General features: G+C 37.2%; 1 protein-coding gene across 2 annotated transcripts in view; it reads right to left on the bottom strand.

Moving 5' to 3' along the window:
• The window catches only part of LOC124867622 (protein diaphanous homolog 3-like), a 206,040-nt gene that overhangs the window by 116,970 nt on the left and 73,998 nt on the right, over positions 1-15,072 (bottom strand). For both annotated transcript variants that reach the window (XM_047364161.1, XM_047364162.1), the window contains 3 exons: positions 12,397-12,498; positions 7,845-8,084; positions 1,420-1,549 (listed from right to left, as the gene is read on the bottom strand). In XM_047364161.1, coding sequence (XP_047220117.1) covers positions 1,420-1,549; positions 7,845-8,084; positions 12,397-12,498 — 472 coding nt within the window. The remainder of the gene's footprint in view (positions 1-1,419; positions 1,550-7,844; positions 8,085-12,396; positions 12,499-15,072) is intronic.

Here is a 15,072-nt window from a genome sequence, read left to right as displayed (position 1 = left end):
ACACTTTCCCTTTCACTCTCCCACTGGGAGCAGAGCAGTGGGTAAACCTCGTCTTTGGAGCAGGGAGGAAACACGCTGTGACGGAACGAAATCGCACACAAACAAACAAACTGTGCACAGACTTCTACTCGCCGCCTATAGCAACAACAAACAAAGAACAAGACCGAGTCTCCTTTGACCACCCAGTCGGCTCTGCTTGTCTCTGACCTTTACCGTACTCAAGAGAGTCGGGCCAGACTAAAAGCACTTTGAGTGGAGCCATGTTTGTGTGAGAAAAAAAACCCGCCAAATCGTGTTAAACCCAACACAGCAACTCCAAACGTGTTCAAAGAGAGAATTGCTCTTCATCTCAATAGCTGACATAACCTGATGTATTTATCTGAAAAAAAATAAAGCTCTTACTTGTAAATGTGCAACAGCTGAAGATTAATGCTAGTATCAAACAGCGGAGCAGATGAACTGAGTGTAGCGTGGATCAAAGAGTGAAATAAAATAATATATTGTTTATAGAATCAACAAGCCATCTGATTCCTGAATAACCCCAAGAGATTTTTACTAAAGAATAACGCTTACAGTAAAAACAAAAGACTGCAAAACAAAGATGCTTAGTTTCAGTGTAGGTAGGTCGTTCTGTTTCTGCATTAAGCACTTAAAGCACATAATAGACCTTGAGTACTCTAAAATTGTCATATATGAAAAAAAAAAATTTATATAGCATACTTTGATAATACCAACCTATTTTCTGGGCATGAACTAAAATAATAGTAGCAATGTTACAACACTAAAAAAAAAAAACTGTTGAGGTACATAGGATCAAAAGCTGATATGGCTTAAAATCCCACATATCTTATTTCATTTCATGAGGTTGTGTGCTCCCATTATTTTCTCCTGCTTTTCCACCATTCTGAATGTCACTACTGTTTATGCCGGGCTGAGGTGATTGTTGCTCACAATGGAACATGATGATAGTAATTTTTCCTGGGTAATTAATACATTCTCACTCAGTTCTTACATTTAATGACATTGGCAGCAGCTAAAACATGTAAAAAAAAAAAAAAAAAAAGTAAAAACACAAAAGGCTTTTTTTTCCCATTTACATCAAATCAAAGGGCTTTCTTGACATACAAAGCTACACACAAGTAAAAACTATTTTGATAAGCTTAAAAAAACAGTATACAACTAGGTAAAGGGTGATGGAATTTATTTTTCCTTTTTCTATTTTGCCAAAGAACACGTTGAACCAATTAACAGTCAGTCCATACTAACTTAACTGTAAAGGTGCAGTTAAGTATCAACATCTCATATTTTAAAACCAATTAACCCAGACATTTATATATGACAGAAAATAAATACCTTCAACATTCAGTTTTTAAAGTTTGTCCATATATATATATATATATATATATATATATAGTGTACCTCTGCTTGCTCGATCCACGTGCACCAGCTCGTCAACTAACTTGATCACATCAGGGAACTGCTCCTCACAAATTTCTGCTAAGAAGTGCAGTAATGTGGTCTTCTGGTCTGCAGACTTTGTGTCCTTCAACTGTGGTAAAGCACATAGAAAAACACATTAAATTACGCAGCTCGTTTTGTTTTAATACACTCCTGACAAATGGGATTCTTTGAACGGAACCATAACACAGCTTTTAATAGGAATAAAGTGATTATTTAAAAAAAGAAGGAAATCTTATTTCATGTAGAAAAATGTAAGACAATGTTTCTTTGCAAAAGAATGGAAAAAGATGTTGATGCTGTCATCTCTAGCGGACACTTGCCGCCATCTAAAATGGCGCTTTTTTCTACCCTTGGTACATGTACTATGTACATAGCATCTCTCCATAGTTTTTAATAACTACTTTGCTCTTAAGTTATTTTTATATAGTTTTATCTTTGTGTGAATCTTCATCCTTCCATTTGTCTCGTGAATTTCCCCCCTGAAGGACAGTTAAGCATATGTATTTTCTATTCTATTCTATTCTAAAAGACAAGTAAAATAAATGCAACAATTGTGACAGTATCATACTACTCTCTTATTCTCCTCTTACTGTTTTATTTTGCCATCCATCTGTAGTAGCACTGAGGTGAAGCAACCACCAAATAAACCCTTCCTCAAAACTGTAACATGTGCATTTCTTCCACTATTGTGGTTCAAAATGAAATGCTACTTTCGAAACCTGTAAACTAATGCTAGTTCACCACTATATCTGAGACACATGTTTTTATAACTTTTCAAAGTGAAACAGCTGAAATATCATATGAATCTTTAATTAATACATATCAGAATAGTGATGTAAGCTGGACTGATATAAGTGCCCCTATACAGTGGCTCTCAAAAGTCCACACACCCTGTCAAAACAGCAGATCTTTAAGGCATAGAAAAAGTGAAAAGATGATCAATTATTTCAACACGGTATTGAAATGTAAAGTGACATTTATCCAGCAATGTAAAACTCAAAATAGACAATCTTTTAAAGGATTAAGTCTGGTTTCATCACACCACAACACGGTTTCTCAGAAGGTTTAGATGTTTGAAAAGTTATCTTAAAAAGAAAACAATTCTGATGCTTCAGCCTCCTGGTCATCCTCCTTGACCACTTTCTTGTCTCGTCTTTTGATCAATCTTGTAGAAATGTGTTGTTCTTATAATGTCCCTATTCACCCGTTTTTTCTTCAATTATATACAATATTGAGGATTTTTTTTGGAACTCAGTTCTGAAATATATTTTGAACAATAGGATCAATTTAACCCTTGTCAATATGCCCTATTCTAAAATACTTTATCACATAAAAACAGCTGAAATGTATCTACAATTAATCAGAACCTGTATAAGTGATGGCAGGTGTAAACTAAAGAACAATGGAAGTTGAATGAAGGTGCTTTAACAAACTATTAGTTTAAAAATTGTATTTTTGCAAGAGAAAGAAAAAGGTTTAATGATTTATCAAAGTCTATTTTATGCACCACGAAACATGATATTTAATATGGGTATGCACAGTTTTGAAAAGATACTGTTTAATTACCTAAATATAGAAAACAGTGATGATAAAGAACAAACAATTTTAAACTGAAAATCTTTCCCTCGTTTGACACTTTGATGCTTGTGGTGGAGGAGGACATAGTCTAACATAGCAGATGAAAATGTTCCAAAGATGATCAACTGGGTTGGCTGCCAGTGACTGCACAAGTCTATATCACTCTCATCATTTTCATAGTTGAATGTTTCTGTGACTCCTCAATGGTGGCCCTGTAATCCTGGAAGAGGCCAGTTCACACAAAATAAAAAAGTTTCATCAGATGAGAAATCACTCAGAGGAATTTTATATTGATTTGCAGTGACCCATTCCCCCAAGGGGATAAGTGGACCCAAAGCAGGTTGTCACAGAAAAAAAAAGATATATGAAAACAGAGGATGATAGAGCAATGAATTCTCCAAACCGTAAGGGTCTGGCATTCAAGGTTTTTCTTTGATGTCACTGCTATGTATGTATATAAATTGCCTCCTTTTTAGTTTCTGTTTTCCTTGTCCAAAGAAAAAAAGAAAATCACAGTGTGAGAGCTTGTCACAGATGTGTTTGCCGCAGCAGACAAAAATTGTCAGACTTTACATGTGTCGCAGCAATTTCGCCCACAATATAAGATGGCAGTATCTGTTGGGTATTATAAAACAAAGAAACTCGTGTCTGAATGCCTGTGTCATAAATGCTAAGTGTCGACAGTGCAACAGATGATTTTATGTCTCTTACTCATGCAGCAGATGCAATTTCACAATGTGATGACCCCCTCCTGCACTGGCTGCGCCTCTCTCACCCGAACACAACAATTTTTCAATTTCTCTGATAAATTTCCATCATTGCTCTAATTCCAAGATGCCTTTCAGTATCCCTGCTGTGCATCCCTCCTGTGGAGTATGTTGCTGTGTATCTCTCTAGGTGATCCATTGGTAGACAGCAGTGTACTCAGACCCGCTGGGTTTAATCATGTTTGCATTATCTCCTCTAATCAAACATTCTCATTTCTCTTTTCATTTCTGTTTTTTTTTGGTTTTTTTCCTCCTTCCCTAAAAGCTTCAGCAGCTCACTCACAAAAGGTCCCTCTCTGAATTTAGATGGATGGTAATCATAGATGACAACGTAAACATTTCTTCTTTTTCCAGCTGGGCTGGGTGCAATTTCCCTGTGCTGTGAAGTGTGTCACAGTATTAAGTTGTCAAACTCTGTGAGAGGCATGAAGGTGATGCCTTCCTCTACATATTGTGCCTGAGACATCGACTCGCCATGGCCAGACGACATGTCAGCATGACGGGAAAAAAAAAAGAAATCGACATCCTGGAACAGTAGCATTAAACTAAGTGGAAGACATAATCCACAAACAAACCTCTGTTGATTGATTATGTTATCGTTCTGCTAATGTTTCTAGTCCATCAAATATGCAGGAATCCACATTTGGCAAATGTGCTGGTGTTTATATGAGCATAAGCATCCAAGTCTAACAGGGCAAAGAGGTGGCAGTGACAAATGGCTGCGGTCGCTGTTACTGTGGAAACTGCAGCGCATGTGCCAACAGCTTTAATGTAACCACTGCAGGAGTTTCTCATCCAAAGATTACACCTTGTTTTTGCCCTCACTATCACACAGGAAAACTTGGTGCTCAGTCTTCATCACAGAGGTAAACCCATAGGCCGTATCTTCATCCATGAAGTGTTTGGTTAGTCCTGAAAAGTGTGTGTGTTTTCGGATGGATTGTGACCACAGCCCCAGTTATCTATTGTGTGCAGGAGAATAGAAACTAAGCATGGGCTTTATTTGAATGTTTTGATAGAAGAAAACTGATATGTAAACATTTTCTTGTATATTTACACATCACTGTCAGTCTTGTAGGGCTGATGGTGGTAAAAAAGTGGAAATAAAATTAGCAGCCTACAGTCAGTCCTTCCAAATACAGTGCCTTGCAAAAGTAGTAATCCACTGGAAAAGCTGTACAGATCTTATGGAGAAGCTATGCAAGATTACTGAATGTTTAAAGAAAGCCATTTCACTTTGCAATTTGCCACAAGCCATATAGGGGACACAGCAACCTTGTGAAAGAGGGAGATTTGATCAGAGGAGACCGAAATGGAACTTTTTTGGCCTAGATACAAAATACAATGTGTGGCTAAAGGAGTTAAAGACAGGGCAGTGCTGGAAGAAAACCAGTTAGAAGTTGTAATAAATTTGAGACCAAGTGGGAGGTTCACTTTGCAACAGGAACCCCTAAGCGTACAACAAGGACTACAATGAAATGGTTTAGATTGAAGCATATTCCTGCATTAGAATGGCCTGGGTCCAAATCCGATAGCAAATTTTGGTAATTCTTGAAAACTGAGCTTCAAATGTGTTGAAGTGAAGAACGGGCAAATAATTTTGTCTAGAGATGTGTAAAACTGGTAGAGACACATCTCAAAAGACTCTCAGCTCTAAAATACATCAAAGAGTTATTCTATAAACTAATAAACTGGGGGATGGATACTAATGTAATTTGCACTTTTCATTTTTTGTTAAAAATAAAGGAAAAACCATGTGTCATTTCACTTTACAATCATGCACTACTTTGTGTTGCTCTATCATAAAATCTCAAAGAAAAGGTAATAACATTTGTTATTGTTAGATAATAAAATGTGAACAAGTTCAAAAGATATCAATACTTTTTGCATTTGCAAAGGTAAGGCTTGGTCCACGTAACACCAGAAATAAAAAATAAAAAATACACATATCAAGTGTTGCAACTTTGATTGTTAATCTGTACAATTACATGACTTCAGGATATTACTGTTAGTTCAGCTAAAACATGACATTGACCTGTTATTCGCTGCTTGATGGTAGCTTATTCTCAGGAATCTGGGGCTGTGCTGTCTGTGCTTACTCTGTCTCCCTGAGTAACAGGCCCAACAGTCCCAGGAGAAACGCTCAGGATGGCTCTTGCAGAACAAAACTCGTAAATTTCAACCCATTAGAACATTCTTCGGACCCTAATGGACCAACATCAACAAATATCTCATAACCTGGAACAGCTTGTCTCTTTGCTACAAAACTCACATATTAACCCAGCATCTGCTCCTTTTTCTAAAGCGACCCCTAGCGCTACCTCAACAACACAGCATCCTTCTTCGACCCATAGTGATGTCACCCCGCCTACTCTTTTCAGGGGAGGTAGGTCGCTGTGGAGGGTTTCTCCTGCAGTGCACGTTAGTCTTTAATCATTCACCATTTTCCTTTCTCAATGATGACTCAAAAATCCCATATATGATTGGGCTATTTTGGGGTAAGGCACGTAAATGGGGAGAAGCAGTACCCCGATTTTGCCTGCACTTTCCAAGATTTCATAAAGTAGTTAAAACTAACTTTTGACTACTGCCTCAGTGACTCTGAAATTTCCTGAGGGCTATGGAAAATGAATCAGGGTCAACATTCTCTATCTGATTTCTATGTGGATTTCCGTACCGCTGCTACTTCAGGCTAAAACACCAGCGCCCTTAAAGGCGCTTTCTTTCAAGCTCTTAACACGTCTATTAAAGATGAATTGGCTGAAGGTAAGAGCCCAACTCTTTAGATGAACTTATCACGTTGGCCCTTGGGCTTGATAATCAGCTGAGACAAAAGAACGGGGATCGTGTTAAGAGGGTCGCCTTCCCTGTCGAAGGTAATGAAAGATCTAACCTACCTACTCATGATCTTTCCAGAAAGCTTTCCACTTCCCAGGTGGAACAACCTGAACCTGAGCCTATGCAGATGGGGCAGACTCAACTAACCCCTGCGGAGCAACAACGAAGGTTTGAGGCTAATGAATGCTTGTACTGTGGCACCCGGGGACACTTTAAAGCTTCCTGTCCAGTACGGCCAAAGAAAGAGGGTCCATCGGTAGATCTGAGGAGACATCCGGACCAAAATGGGAAAAATGAAAGATCCCGACCTACCCTTTCAGCCACCCTTATCAATAAGAAACCTCATCCCCTCACTGCATTAATTGACTCAGGTTGCGAGCAATGTATCATAGATTTCTCTCTAGTCATCCAAAACACAACATAAAAACTATCTCTCTTTCTCCCCCCATGAAGGTTACAGCCCTGACTGGACTACAGGTTTGCACTCTTCCTTGGAAGCGGGTGGCATACGTCTATTTGGTTATTGTCCAGCACTATTCGCTTTGTACTTAAAAACACAGCCCCTGTTGCTCCACTGAACGGACCTCCTGCTCATCCGACTCTACCCCGTTGGTCAAAGTCACTGCTCAAGCGTATGACCGAGGTTTAATCTGGAGGCCTGAGATGATCACGTCATTTATCCTGGTGTACTGCTCCAAAAAATGCGAAGTGCTTGTCCTTCTCCCCATGACGAAGTTGTAGTTCTTTCACCTCCTTCACCAACTTCAATATTTCCATCGGTTCCTTTTTGACAGTAGAGATTTCTGAAGTTAAGTTGTCAAGTGATTCTTTCATTTCTTCCACTTCCTCTGCTGGATACATCCTTTTTGGCCCCATTTTCTCCGCTTACGCTGGTCGCTTTGGGTCAACAGCTGTTAGCCCTGTCAGCCGGGCTGGTCATTAAGCTAATTACAGAATAGAATAGGCTGCAGTAATGAGTAGGAGCCAAGCAGATCATTTTCACGCAGTGTTCATTTCATGTCGGTCATATCTTTTGTTTTTGCCACTTCAAGTGTCCACCAGCAAACACAGCTGTATAAAATCAATATGCAGTATCAGGGGCTTTATTGAACACGTGTCACTCATGTTGAACCAGTGCCAATGGGGTTATAAATAACTGCACAGTGTATGTGAAAGGTCGTTGTGGAGGTCAGCATTTACCTTGCATAGAGAACTGAGGTCAAAGCCATATGACTGGGCATTTCGAGAGCCTGCATTCATGTAATTTCCCAGCAGCAACACCAGCTCCAGCAGACGGCCAAAAGAGCGGCTCTTTCTGACCTCTTCACATGCTGCGTTTACTGCCAGGATATCTGGACGTAGGTTGTTTACATGCTCCTCAAACTGGAGTCGGAAAAGAATGTGGCTAAGGCGAGGTCGCAGCCGCTTCATACTGCTCATCTGTGATAAGAAAAGATATGTATTAATATAAACAGAAAATGTATGCAGCAAAACTGAAAAAATGACTAACCTACTTCAGAGAACATACTTAGACTTCAAATTATCTACAACCATATTTTTTGGCACTTTCAACATTTTGCTAATCTAATTTCATACACATTTATGCAACCTGCATACAGGAAAGTGTTGCTTGGCGGTGGTAATAGATGCTGGCAGTGATTTGATTTGAGTCCCAGGTCTGGTAAGTTAATTGTGAAGTTAGTGTCCATATAGGCCAGGCAGTGGAGGGGGTGGAATATACAATAGCCTGCCTTGGATTACCACTCTCACACAATTAGAGAAAATTGAAAAATATTGCATTGGGCCCAAGACCTGGCCACTATAGTGATTGTGTATGTGTGCTGGGGAGGAGGGGGGGTTCCAATTGTCTAGTTCAAACAACAGCTGGCTATGCGGTTTGATGTCCTCCATCGAGGGTTTAATTATAGCTACTGTAATCTTATCAAATAACTGTTTCAGCGAGTGACTGAGTGAGCATATAGGTGAGTGTCAATGTGTTTGTTTAAAATAAATGGCAGAGAGCAAAAGAGGGAAACTATTTAAAAAGATTCAGAATAAATGGCAAAAAAAGACTCAAAAATGAAGCTGAAATGAAGTCCAGAGATTGGATAAGTCATGTAAAAAGTATTATGACTGTAATTAGATAACCAGGAAAAGAAGCGAGCATACACCATCAGTGTGAAAAGCACTAAGGAGATGAGGTGTAATGTCAGAAAATGTGAAGTTTTGAAAAATAAAAAAGTGACACAATAAGGGGGAAAAAATACAAGCTGAAGAATAAATAGAAAAAGCACCAACACCATATAATTTAGCCACTTTAGAATGTTGGAGTGACAAAGGCCTACATTGACAGAGGAAAGAAATATTTTATCTCAAATTTTTTGTTTTGTTCCACTCTGCATAATGTTCCAACAATCTGAACATTGTGTGTGCTCGTGGTAGTTCCTTCATTTGATTGAGATAAAGCGTAAACACACACAAGATAACAGATCACCATTGGCTTCTCCTAATGAGGCCGTGCTCCCCCTAAAAACAGAAATTGTCGAGTTTTTGGCATTTTTATTTTTCCTTGATTATGTATACTTAATGGGTCACATTTTAAACAAGCAATGAAATGTACCAATGAGAGTAAACAGACTCTCACTCTGCTTCTATCGAGTTAACAAATGCACAGCCACAGCTTTTTTTTACCCATCAGGTTTCATTTTTTTTCTGAGGTTTGCAAGTATTGTAGAAATAATGAAAGTTACAAATTTTTACTCAACATTTATTTTGTTCACATAGCAATCTGGATACACAGAGGCTGCAGATTAAGAGGTCTGGGGAGATAATGTAATGACAAATTCTTAAAATCTGTAATACCTGGGGTGTACTAGAAAAGGCAATGCAAAAAATGTTAAACATGAAGATAACTGTCACAGCACAAAGTCTTTTATTTAGACTAACTTTCAATAAGAAGAAACAAACAATTGTCAGGTGGACAAGAACAGCTGCTAGAGGCTGCACCTTTGGTTCCCTTTCAGGAACAAACTGCTGCTCATTTATTTATCTGGTGCCCTGCAGGTTAGAGGAGATGTTACAGAGTGTTACCACCTGGCCCATCGGACCAGCACCTTTCTGTGCTCCTGGCCCCAATTATTTACAAATTAAGCCATGAACAAATATATGATATATTCAAATAAAGATAATTGTGTCTTTTAGCACAATGCAGGTGTATGGAGAGCAGCTGTGAGTAAACTAATGGGCTCTTTATTCCAATGTTATACATAACCTAGGAAAGGTGTGACAGTAAGCATGTACTGTTAATATCTGAGAGAATACATTAAAAGTGTAAATGTACACAAAAATCATGGTTCTGGAATGCTTCAGTGAAGCAAAAACAAAAATAAAAATCTGATTTTTATAATTTTTTCTTTTTACATCAGTCAGCAGTAAACAATGAATCTTTTTCAATGTATGTTTTAAAACTTAAAAAAATGGAAAGCATAGAACACAGTCACTATAGACTGACTGTCTCTACATAGAACTGACTGGCTAATGTTAAATCAGCCGTGAGTTAAAGTTGGAATTTTAAAATAATCTGAGCCTGATCTTTTCCTTGTCTCATTCTGTTTATTATGTAATGGTTTGATAGTACAGTTACATGTAGTGGGATTTTGGCTAATTATTAATTACTGATAACAATTAATTAATTATAATTATTAATAGGTACTAGTAGGCCAATAATAACAATCCCATAGTGTACGTCTAGTATATATTTGTTGTGAATGTTTTTGGTTAGTTAGGCATTATAAATTAGAAATACAGATTTTTACTTAGATTTTTTTAAAATAAATATTCATACTCAAATAATCATAATTGCACAGCTGTCTTCTTCATCTTGACAGCCCATAGATTCTCTATGAGACTTAGGTCAGGTGAGTTTGCTGCTCAATTAAACACTGTGATATCATGGTCATTCAATAAGGTATTTAGTTCTGTGGGAAAATGATAGCAGCTTGTGACTCTGGGACAAAATGTTCTTCTACCTGAACAGAAGTGGTTTAATGTCTTATGTCCTATGTAGGTCTGTGTTTGGTGGTTCTTGACGTTTTGACCCAAGACACCCCTTTTCATTCTCACCCAAACACTTGAAAGGGCTTTCATCACAATCCTCTCAAGGCTGACGTTATTCATGTTGCTTGTGGACCTTTTTTTTTTAACCACACGTTTTTCTTCCACTTAACTTTCTAATAATATACGTGCATGAAGCATTTATTGAACAGACAGCTTCTTTAGGGATGACTTTAGGTGCCGATTGTCCTTGTAGAAGGTGTATGGTGGATAACTTAAATGACCAGTCTTCCCCATGATTCAGACCATAACATGACCATAGCATAACATGTCTATATTAAATATCGTCTGTTTTTATTGGTATTATGTAATATTCTAACCTTCAGAGAAACATACGTCTGTTTTTTTTTTTTTTTGCTGTAAACGAGGTATCAATATTAACAGAAATAAACACTTTGAATATACCACTCTGTGTATGAATCCATATAATATTCCTAGTCTGAACTGAAGTCCTGAAATAAATTAACCTTTCGATGATATTCTAGTTTATTGAGACACAACTGAATTATAAGCAGGAGTCTGCTATATCAGTATCTCAAAATTCTGCATGAAATTTGATGCAAGTAATGAAAATTATAACTGAGTTTTACCTATTCTTGACTTTTTAGCACAAAAAACGTGTGAAAGTTTTTATGATTATTATTTTAATCTACCTGCAGAAAGATATGTATTTTAATGGCACTGCCATTTTGACAATGTGCTACTTTGCATAGACATTACAACAACAGAATGAAAAACACAGGAGACCTCAGTTAAAGTATGAGGTAGAATGTGATGAAAATACAAACTATAAAATGCATCTATTTGTTTTTTTACAGCTTTTCTTTAAGATGAAAGCATAAGTTGCTTTGGGCCTATACAGACATTACACAAACATGATCTACCTGGTTCATTTTTGCTAGTTTTACAAAAAAGGCTATTGTAACCACTTCATCTGCTCCCTCCAGTCAATCAACCAAATACCTTTTTCCATGCGAGTACAACACAAAGGGCAAAAGATGTAGATTATAACATGTCTTAGTCAGCATTTAGGTTGTTATAAACACAAAACACACAAAGCCCACCACACCCTTTAAGTATAAATCCAAATAATCCATCTTTGGAACATCATTAGGAAAATGATGCAGACATAATAAAAAGGTAGCAAGTGCTGCTTTTTAATGTGCATAAATTAGTCCACAGGTGTCCTGGCTCTCTTCCTACCTCTTAAAAAGATAGACTTTTAAAAAGCCCTGAATTATGTTAATCATATGAAAGCACTCAGTGTGTGCCTGTGCGTGCATTAGTGTTTTCATATAGACAGCGAATGAAATGCAAATAGGACACAAGTTTAGATTACCATGACATTAATGAAGTAACAAACATATTTTCTAAAACTGTGCAGCCAGTAATGTTCTGTTTAACTATTCTATTCATGTTACACTTAATTTGCACTATGCTGATAAAGATGAGAGTAGAGGTTCTGAATCTTCAAAAATGTTAGTGTGGCATAACGTCTAGATTTTTTTGTGCATTTCGCTTTGGATTATAAAGGAAATAAATCACATGCTCTACTTGTTATTAATGCAATAGCCATTTACTCTGAGTTGGGCTGACAGTTTTTGTGTGTATGTGGGTGTGTGTGCATGAGTATACTCACCACAACCCCAAACTGCTCAGGCTCTGACAAATTTGTGTACTCGTTTTTGTACTTGGCCAGCGTGTTCAGCTGTTCCTGCTCTGGGAGGTGCTTTACGAGGTTCTGCAAACAGTGTGAAAGAGAGAAGATGAAAACAGCAGCAACCACGATAAAATGCATTATTAAATTCAATAAGCACACTCTGCGCCTTGTTAAACATTAATTATTGCTTTACCATTTGAACCTTCCTTGAAATTTAAAGCATTTTACTAAGTACAGGACTGTCATCTCTGGGCTTTAACAACAAACTAGACACTCCCAGTAAAGCTAAAGACCAATGTGTATTTTCTGCTTTTCATTAAAAAAATAAATTTATGTTTTTACCAAGGACAGGCTTTACATGCATGATGACATATTTTTGGTGCAAAAAACCGCAGAGTTGTTTTTAAAGCTAAAGAAACACCATTTCTGTATTCTTATGATGAATATACTGCAGTTCGCTTTCAATAAATCCAACAGTTGCAGACTTATGTGGAGAAATTCTTCTGCTGCCTGGAGTCAAAACAAATAAAGGCATGTCTATTAATAAAACTTTTTATTGATGCTCCATAATTGAATTTCCCTTAATGACTATTAATTGATCAAATGAATTATTCAATGTGTACATCTGTAGCCCAGGTTTGTTTTTATTTGTTTCAACTCAGTTTGCATACTATGACAGCAACATAATCTAAAACCTTCAGAGGCATTCATTAACCTCAGTGTTTGGTGCAAAAATAGTCAGCCAAAAACCCAATTATAAAGTTAATTTGGCAAACTGTCTTTTTATTTGTTTCGCACAGAGTTGTTGGTCTTTTTTTTCCTCTCATGTATCCCATAAGGATGAGTTTTATAATTATAGAATTAAAAATCCAATTAAGCAAAACAAAATGCTCAAAATTTAATAAAACGTCATCTAACGTTTTGGAGGTGGATATAATCATTCAATGTAACAAAAGAACACAAAAAGTGACTCAAAAGAGCAGAATATTATACAGATTTTGGCACTTGGTAAAATCTATAAAATGCTGCTCTTTTCTTAAACTGTTAATCCTAATTAAACAGCGTATATGACACTGGAAGGTTCTAAAGTGGTTTCCAAGTCTCCCCTGTTTTGGTGTTTTTTGCACTGGCTGCCTGTACAATTTACAATCTATTTTAAAATCTCAGTTCTCACTTTAAATACCTATGCGGTTTTGCACCTACTTATACATCTGCCCAATAATAGCTTACAGTCTTTTCCCATCGAGATCAACAGGTAAAAGACTGCCACTCTTGACAGAGGAGGCAGATCTTTCCTAGTAATGACCCCCAAGTTGTGTAATGCTTGCCTCCATCTCTGTGTTGCGCAGTGAATATTTTAGAAAGCAGCTGAAGCCTTTTTCACCTAGGACTTGATTTTATGACCTGCTTTCATGCACCTTTTTGAGATGTGATTTTTTTTTTTTATCAATGGAATTTAATTACTAATATTATCATAATGAATATTTAATAACTGTACTTTTTTTTTTTCAAAAAAGCTCAAAGTATTCCTTTTATTCTGTTTTACTGGAATATTAAAATATTTTGCATTGGTCCAAAACAGAGCTACATTACAGAAGAACTTCAACTTCCCACAGCTTTTTAATAGCCTCTGTGTGAAAAGTCAAAGAGGGCAAAAGCAATAACTACTGCATCTAGATATTTTATAGCTAAATATAAGAGGCCCTATGCCACTGTGGAGGATGCAGGATATTAACATGTAGTACAAACACACAAACCTTTGAATGAAAAATTGTTCCTCCTGCTAACACTTCGGAAAGAGTGTAGTTCTCAAACTTACTGTACAGAGCCAGCAAGAAAGTGTTAAAAACGTTTTCACCTTAGAAATTAAAGTCCATAATAAAAAATTATTTATCAAAATAACTTCTGCGATGGACTAGCGACCTGTCCAGGGTGTACCCCGCCTCCCACCTTAGACTGGTGGAGATAGGCACCAGTTTCCACGCGACCCACTATGAAAGAAGCAGTAGAACATGACTGACTGACTGACTTCACCTCAAATAAAACAAATCTGATTTTTGCTGCTAAAATACACCCAAGCCCTAACCTCGGACAGTTATAATGGCCTACCAAAGGCCAAACTACCTCCCTGTCTCTGTCTTAGCATGACTTCATGACATGTTTCTGGGTATAACTTATTTTTAAATCCACAAATATTGATTATCATCGGCTGATTCATGGCATATCTGGAATGTTGATAAAACAGAAAAACTTAAAAGGTGAACCAAACGCAAAACCATGGCCTAAAACTGTAAACCAAACTGTGGATTTTGTGACTTATTCCACCCCTTCATTTCTTATAAAAGAAAGAAAGATAGTAAAATAAACTGATAAACTGAAGGACAGGTGGGCACATTTCTTTTTTTATTATCTTAAAGTGTGTTATAAAGCTGACAAAAAAAAAATGAAGGTCATCAAGTGAGAACGTAAAGCAGAACACAGAGGACCAACAGGTTAAACAACCTTGGTAAACACCCATAATATGTTTCTTTGTTTAGTTCTCTGTTATTTAGAGACTCCTTGTCTGACCGAACAATCACAAATGAGGGTGTACTCCATATTTCGAGATTTCCAGTGTTTCAGCCTCAAGCTACGTTCTGTTTTAAGGTTGACAAC

The sequence above is a fragment of the Girardinichthys multiradiatus genome, chromosome 4 (genome assembly GCF_021462225.1).
Source record: "Girardinichthys multiradiatus isolate DD_20200921_A chromosome 4, DD_fGirMul_XY1, whole genome shotgun sequence".
NCBI classification, from domain to species: domain Eukaryota; kingdom Metazoa; phylum Chordata; class Actinopteri; order Cyprinodontiformes; family Goodeidae; genus Girardinichthys; species Girardinichthys multiradiatus.
This window is presented reverse-complemented; position numbering and strand designations above follow the sequence as displayed.